The 7069-nt window shown below is 54.4% G+C and overlaps 1 protein-coding gene across 1 annotated transcript; it reads left to right on the forward strand.

The window, feature by feature from the left end:
* The first annotated feature begins 496 nt into the window (after positions 1-496).
* On the forward strand, positions 497-5281 carry Ppm1j (protein phosphatase, Mg2+/Mn2+ dependent 1J). The gene is made up of 10 exons (XM_005369762.2): positions 497-819; positions 2033-2147; positions 2562-2849; positions 3020-3132; positions 3425-3509; positions 3964-4082; positions 4289-4352; positions 4511-4618; positions 4712-4863; positions 4981-5281. Exons 1-10 carry the CDS (start codon positions 497-499, stop codon positions 5126-5128), a joined length of 1515 nt encoding a protein of 504 aa, XP_005369819.1. The 3' UTR covers positions 5129-5281.
* Positions 5282-7069: the final 1788 nt, after the last annotated feature.

The raw sequence follows: 7069 nt of genomic DNA on the forward strand, positions 1-7069 counted from the left end.
CTCCCCTCCCTTCCCCTCCCATCCTCTCCTCCTCTCCTCTCCCTCTCCTCTCGATTCATCAGCTACAGCCTGAGGTGTTGTCACACCAAGTGCTTCACACCCAAGTGGATGTTTCGCTCTGAAGTTATCAGTTCCAAAGCTTCCATGCTGGCTGGCCACCCCGAACGGAACGCGAGGAGGCTGCCTTGCCCACCCCTGTCACAATGGGTAAATTCTAACGGATTAGATTTAGCGGATGTCTAACCAACCTACAGAACGACTGAAATATTTCCTTCTCTCCGCTTCCTTCCCACAACAGACCCCTTCCCCTGTGACACTCTGGCCGAACGACATCGGGATGCGGATAAGATGCGGGGAGTTGGTGGGGACAGTTCCCGCAAGATTTAGAGCCTGGGGAAGTTTGGCCTGGATCGAGAGGGCACCACCTACTTGGAGTCCTAGGGGCAGGGCCTCTTAGGGGGCGGGGCCAAGGCCAAGGGCGGGGCAGGGAGGCAGCATGCTAAACCGGGTGCGCTCGGCTGTGGCGCACCTGGTGAGCTCGGGTGGCACTCCGCCCCAGCGCCCTAAGTCTCCCGATCTGCCCAACGAGAGCTCCACGCCGCCTGCAGCCTCAGAAAAGCCTAAGAGCCCCCCGGCGAGGCCTGGGAGCGAGGTCAGGGCACCCCTGAAGACCGCAGAGACTCGGGCAAGTTTCTCCAGACCCACCTTTCTTCAGCTGAGCCCCGGGGGGCTGCGACGCGCGGACGACCACACAGGCCGGGCTGTGCAAAGCCCCCCGGACACCGGTCGCCGCCTGCCCTGGAGCACAGGCTATGCCGAGTGAGCACCCCTGGGCTCCCAACTGAGGATGGGACTCCCACCCTCCCAGGAGACGAGTCTCGGCCACTGGGATGCGTCCCCCGCACGACTTTCCGGGGACCTTCCCAGGAGTCTTCACCCTTCCAGCCCTCTCTCGGACCTCAATAGGCTTCTTCAGGACCTTGCCCATCCTCCCCCTCGCGGGCTCAGGACAGTCCCCTCCTAGGGAGAAGGCATGGCGCACCGAGGATGAGTTGGCCGGTTCACAGTTGCCACTTGCGGTTTACAGGCTAAGGGAGGGGAGGTTCGAGAAGGAGCAGTTCCTTTTCCCAGGGAGATCACGGGTGGAAAGACTAGTTCACTCGCTTTCTGGCCCCAGCGCCCCAGTTCCCTGTCCTTCTTACCGGTCCCCTCCCCCTCCACACCCAGAAATAGCCCGCGACACCAGAAGGCGGCGGGCTTCCCGGGGCGGGGGAGGGGTCCGCCTTAGGCCCGTGATGGTTCCCTTTGGATGCCGGTCTGCAGACAGACAGATGCTGGTAGGGCAAGGAAATAGACCCCTTTGGTTCTCACCGGCCGAGCGTCTGCGTGCTCCCAAAACATGTATATTTTCAATGCATCTTAGGGAAAAACCGAGCCAAGCCACTAGGGACATGGGGGCACTGAGGTCGTGGAGGGAAATGGTGGGTGGCCCTTCACCCTCACCTCCTCACTCGGCTTCCCACGTGGGAGGAGTCTATAGCTAAGAGACTCTTGCCCAGTCCAGGTAGACCTTCTTTTCCTCTTACCCCACTTGGGCTGGAGCACTTCCTCACTACAAAAGAGACCGGAACTTTCACTGGGTGCTTTTAGGGTGAGGGTGGATATGCCCAAGAATCACTGGCAGGGTTGGTTGAGACTAGAGGTAGGAATGTAAATTTTTGATTGGTAGGGAAGTAAAACTTACTTGCTTCTGTCTGGCCACACCCCCCAGCACCACCTTCCAGAAAGCCTCCTTTGCCCAAGGATGAAGGAACTGAGACAGGCAGTTTCTAAGAGGTGGTACATTCTGCCACCCAGACATTACTTCTTGTTGGCCCTGCCTTCTCCTCTTCCCTCTGGCTTGAAGCCCAGGCAGCTGTGACCTTTTTCAGCTTGGCCAGCAGGCAGGAGAGGATGTGTGTGTCTAAGGTGGGGTTATTCCAGGACCTAGGCTGGTGTCTAACCTGATGTGGGACCCTCTCTGGCCTGCCAGGGTCATCAATGCTGGCAAGAGCAGGCACAATGAGGACCAGGCTTGCTGCGAAGTCGTGTATGTGGAAAGCCGGAGGGGTGTTTCCGGGGCCTCCAGGGAGCCTCCCCGGAACCAGGTAATATTTTATCCTCTTTCCTAACCTCCAGAGATGTGGTGACACTCCTCCCTAGGGATTTTGGGCCCTAGTTCTAAATCCAAGAGGTGTAGAGGTTCTATCTCTATCACAGAAGCTCTAAGTGGCTTCAATTAAATTAGTTCCGCGTGAATGTTTACTATTCCATTTAAAACATAGCTGCTCATGTATTTATGGATGATTTAACTAATCATCAGTGCTGATCTTTGGATCCTTCATATTTTGAATTTGCCTTTTCTTTCTCTTGACACAGTAGGCCTTGCATGAATAAGTGAATAAATCTTTTACCTTACTATTACACTCAGATCTCCGATGTGATTTTTATATGGGTGCTTACTGGTTTGTTCTGCCCTGTCACCCTTGTCCCCCACTGACTTCCGACTTTTCCTTTACCAGGGACTCTGCTTCTACTACTGGGGCCTGTTTGACGGGCATGCTGGTGGCGGAGCTGCTGAAATGGCTTCCCGGCTCCTGCATCGCCACATCCGGGAGCAGCTGAAGGATCTAGTAGAAATACTTCAGGACCCCTTGCCACCTCCCCTCTGTCTCCCATCCACTCCAGGAACCCCAGGTTTCTCGGATCCATCACACGTGGTCAGCTCTCAGTCCTGCTGGTCTCCACAGAAGGAAGTAACCCACGAGAGCCTGGTAGTCGGGGCCATCGAGAATGCCTTCCAGCTCATGGTGAGTGGGTGGGAGTCAGTGGATGGGTGGCCCCCAGAATCCACACCACCTTTGAAAACCTGAGCAGAACCTAGTCCCGTTACCCTCTGTGGTCCTTCTGTCGCCCACTCTGGCCTGCAGAGGCAGGTAGGGCAGGTGACTGACCCCTTTGACCCTTCCTCACCTGGCAGGATGAGCAGATGGCTCGGGAGCGGCGTGGCCACCAAGTGGAGGGGGGCTGCTGTGCGCTGGTCGTGGTGTACCTGCTAGGCAAGATGTATGTGGCCAATGCAGGTGACAGCAGGTGAGTGGGGAGAGGGCTTTGGCAGTGGCCATGTCAGGGGCCATGCTCTCCAGGATGACGGGAAAGCAGACAGTCAGGTGGCAGTGGGTCAGGTATAAAAGATTCGAGGGGTGGGGTGGGGGTGGGGCGGTGACAGCGCTAAGGCAAGGTTGGAACTATCTACAAAGGAAGAAAAGGTGAGGGCCCGAGTGAAGCCCCATCAGGTTCATTATGGGGAGGGTCTGATCCTTCTGGAATTCTCCACGAAGGGGTCTGAGAAAGTCAGATCCAAGCCTTGTCTGTCTCTGGGCAGGGCCATCATTATCCGGAATGGTGAAATCATTCCAATGTCCCGGGAGTTCACACCAGAGACGGAGCGCCAGCGTCTTCAGCTGCTTGTAAGTAGGGGCCAGGTTTACTCTTACACCTCTCCGTACCAGAAAGCTTCCTACTGGGACCGTCCCGGGAAGTGGGCTGTGGAGTGCTGGGTGATGCAACAGGAAGAGGCCTGCGCTGCCATCGTCGGCCCTGCTGAGGAAGGAAGCAGAGCCAGAGGTGGAGGGTGGGAACAACAAAGGCTCCAGCAAGGGCGTTATCTTCGAGCGTCCTCTTGTGGGTTCTCTATCTGCATTGCCTAGGACTGAATCCTGCTTTGTGTACTTTGCTAATTGTGTGACTATGATTCCTGCCTCACAGGCCTTTGTGAGGGATGAATGGGTTAACTTTTTTAATATTAGAGGAGTAGTCTGCAGTACAATGGAAGGATCGGCTATAGTTTAACAGCTCTGTGTTGTATCAGAGTGTGATATGGGTGTAATGCCCTCTCTCCTGTCTGGCCCCTCCTAACCTCAGGGCTTCCTGAAACCAGAACTGCTAGGCAGTGAGTTCACCCACCTGGAGTTCCCCCGAAGAGTTCAGCCCAAGGAGCTGGGGCAGAGGATGCTGTACAGGGACCAGAATATGACTGGCTGGTAACACTTCCCTCGGAGCTGGGGCCGTTCCCATGGCAATGCAACCAGTCCTTCACCAGCAGCGAGGTGGAAGCTGCAGGCTGGGGCAGGCTGGGAGTCGGTGATACGGCCAGTCCTTGGAAGGCCTTGTGTGTGGGGGAATGCTGTTCAAAGGGGTTAGGGGCTTTGCCACCTGGGTGATGCCTCCTCTGCTCCTCCCTTCCCAGGGCCTACAAAAAGATTGAGCTGGAGGATCTCAGGTTTCCTCTGGTCTGTGGGGAGGGCAAAAAGGTAAACCCTGTGGTGGAGGTGGGAGAGGGCAGGAAGGCCCACCACAGCTTGTCCAGGGAGGTGGAGGTTTCACCGAAGAGTAGGTGTGGGAGGGGTCTATGGTCTCAGTGAGTCCGAGAGAGGAACTAAAGAGCAGCCATTTTTCTCCTTTCCCTCAGGCCCGGGTCATGGCCACCATCGGGGTGACCCGAGGCTTGGGAGACCACAACCTTAAGGTCTGCAGCTCCACTCTGCCTATCAAGCCTTTTCTCTCCTGCTTCCCCGAGGTAAGCACACCTTCCCTTCAGGAGGCTTAGGCTGGCTTTGTCTCCGACCTCCTCGTGTAGCAATCTTCACACCTCACACATTCCCCCCCCCAGGTACGCGTGTACGACCTGACACAGTATGAGCACTGTCCAGATGATGTGTTAGTGCTGGGCACAGACGGCCTGTGGGATGTGACCAGTGACTGTGAGGTAGCCGCCACTGTGGACAGGGTGCTGTCGGCCTATGAGCCCAATGATCCCAGCAGGTAGGGGGTTGCCTGGAAGGGACAAAGGGGAACAAAGCCTGGAGACCCACATATGGGCCTGTCTCTGTCTTCCTGTACACATGTCGGTACATGAATGCGCACATGTGCTCCTGGCAGGTATACAGCTCTGGCCCAAGCTCTGGTCCTGGGGGCCCGGGGCATCCCCCGGGACCGTGGCTGGCGTCTCCCCAACAACAAGCTGGGTTCCGGGGATGACATCTCGGTCTTCGTCATCCCCCTGGGAGGGCCAGGCAGTTACTCCTGATGGGCTCAGCCCCATCCCTCTCTCACTGCCACCCCAGCCTTTCCATACGTCTCCCAGTCCCAAAAATGAAGTTGTGTTCCTGCCTCTTGAGTGGCCATTTAATTGACAAAGGAACGCCCACTAGATCCAGAATTCCAGCAACCGACAAATAAACCGGATGGATAAAGGTGTGTGTCATTATTTGCTTTGACTGGAACCTGCACAGTGGGTGATGGAAAGAACAACAGACCATTCCTAAAAATGTGACTGCCCAGATTCTTCTACTGCTCTTTGCCCACTCGGTGTGCTTGTCATGAGTGCCTGCATTTGCCTCGTCCAGCTGCGGTTTCTTCCATCTGCCAATACCCACCAAGTCTGTGTGTCTGGCCCAAACCTTTGCCGAGCTTTAAGACCCATGCCTCCAGTCATCTCCCAACCCTCTCCTCCGTGGTACTCTGGTGCTTCCGAGCAGTGCACCTCAAACTGAAGTCACCATTTCCCTCATAAATAACAGTTCTCCTGCTTCATCCTTTTATGGACACCGTCATGACTGCTCAAGTTAGTAATCCCGCAGTTGGCCCTACCTGGCTTAGGTATCTTCATTACAATTCTCAGCTGCTTCAATCATGCGGGCCATGTAACGTTCCGGGAAATCAGCTGCCTGTATGATGGTAGATGCAGTGTAGCCCAGCTGTGTCCTAGGCTGCGCCAGCTCAGTTTGTGTAAATACACTTAGTGCTCTTCATACAGGGATGGAATTCCTCAGCAACACGTTCTCATAACATGTCTAATATTAAGGGATGTGTGACTCTGCTGTTGATTATTTAAAAAAATCTTTCATATTTGCCTTTATTCCTGCCTCCCTCGTCATATTAGCTCTTTATGACACCAACTCCCTAACTTCAGAGGCTCCTTATTGTGCCCAGAACAGACTTGAAGTTGGTTCTGAGCAGGATCGGTTTGCTCTTTCCTTCTCTGGCTTCCCCGTCTTCCTCCAAACTCTGTGGCCATGTCAGAGCTCCAACTTGCCTTAAATCTCACATTACCATTTTATGCCTATTTCACCTGTCCTCCCGGTCTGGGTACCCCCATCCCCTGCACGCTGCGAAGGCAGTTACCCTCCAGGATTATAACTGCCCATAGGGGGAGCCAATGGGGAGTAGCCGTGAAGAGCAGGGACTCTCAAGTCCGACTGTTTTGCTCCAACACCCCTGTAACTTCTGTGAGCCTCCATGTCTCAGTAAAGTGTAGATAACAGTACTGCCTCATAAGAACTGTGCATAGTTAGTGTGGGTAGGGTGAGCAAGGTTCATGTAATAGCGCTTCAATAAATGTTAGCTACGTTAGGTTGTCTGTGTTCTTCATGTAGGCTGTTCGTTATGTGAAGGCAGAAACGTGTGGTTAGTAACAGCTCTCTGTTCACAGCCAACCAGTGCTTACCGAATGAATTAAAAGGCTCAGGTGCCAAACTGCCTTTCACCATCTCAGTTGCCTGATTTGCCGAACGTGCAGTTTGTGCTTCGGATCCTGAGCAAGTGACTGTGTATGTATCTGCCTGTGTTTGAGACAGCTTTGGCAACCTTGCTCCCTCAGGAGTGCTAGGTTACAGGTGTAAGCCCCGAGCCCAGCCGTACCTGCAGAAGACTTCACGTGACTTCTAACATGCGTTTATTCGGCAAGTCTTTGTTAAAAGCTGTGATGAGCAGAACGTTAGTTAGACGGTGCAGAGGGCAGGTTGGCGGAGGAGCATGGGGGGGCAGCAGAGAGCCAGCACCTGGGTCTAGGTGCCCTGTAGGCCTGACTGTAAATTTGATTGATTTAAAAAAAAAAAAAAGATTTATTATGTATAGTGTTCTCTCTGCATGTGTGCCTGCAGGCCAGAAGAGGGCACCAGATCTCATTCTAGATGGTTGTGAACCACCATGTGGTTGCTGGGACTTGAACTCAGGACCTCTGGAAGTC

Source organism: Microtus ochrogaster, unplaced genomic scaffold (genome assembly GCF_000317375.1).
Source record: "Microtus ochrogaster isolate Prairie Vole_2 unplaced genomic scaffold, MicOch1.0 UNK60, whole genome shotgun sequence".
In the NCBI taxonomy this organism is placed as follows: Eukaryota; Metazoa; Chordata; class Mammalia; order Rodentia; family Cricetidae; genus Microtus; species Microtus ochrogaster.

Coding starts and splice junctions, on each gene's coding strand:
- Ppm1j (XM_005369762.2), top strand. CDS start 497: ATGCTAAACCGGGTGCGCTCGGCTGTGGCGCACCTGGTGAGCTCGGGT. Junction 2,850..3,019: donor AGAATGCCTTCCAGCTCATG/GTGAGTGGGTGG, acceptor CTCACCTGGCAG/GATGAGCAGATGGCTCGGGA. Junction 4,619..4,711: donor TTCTCTCCTGCTTCCCCGAG/GTAAGCACACCT, acceptor TCCCCCCCCCAG/GTACGCGTGTACGACCTGAC.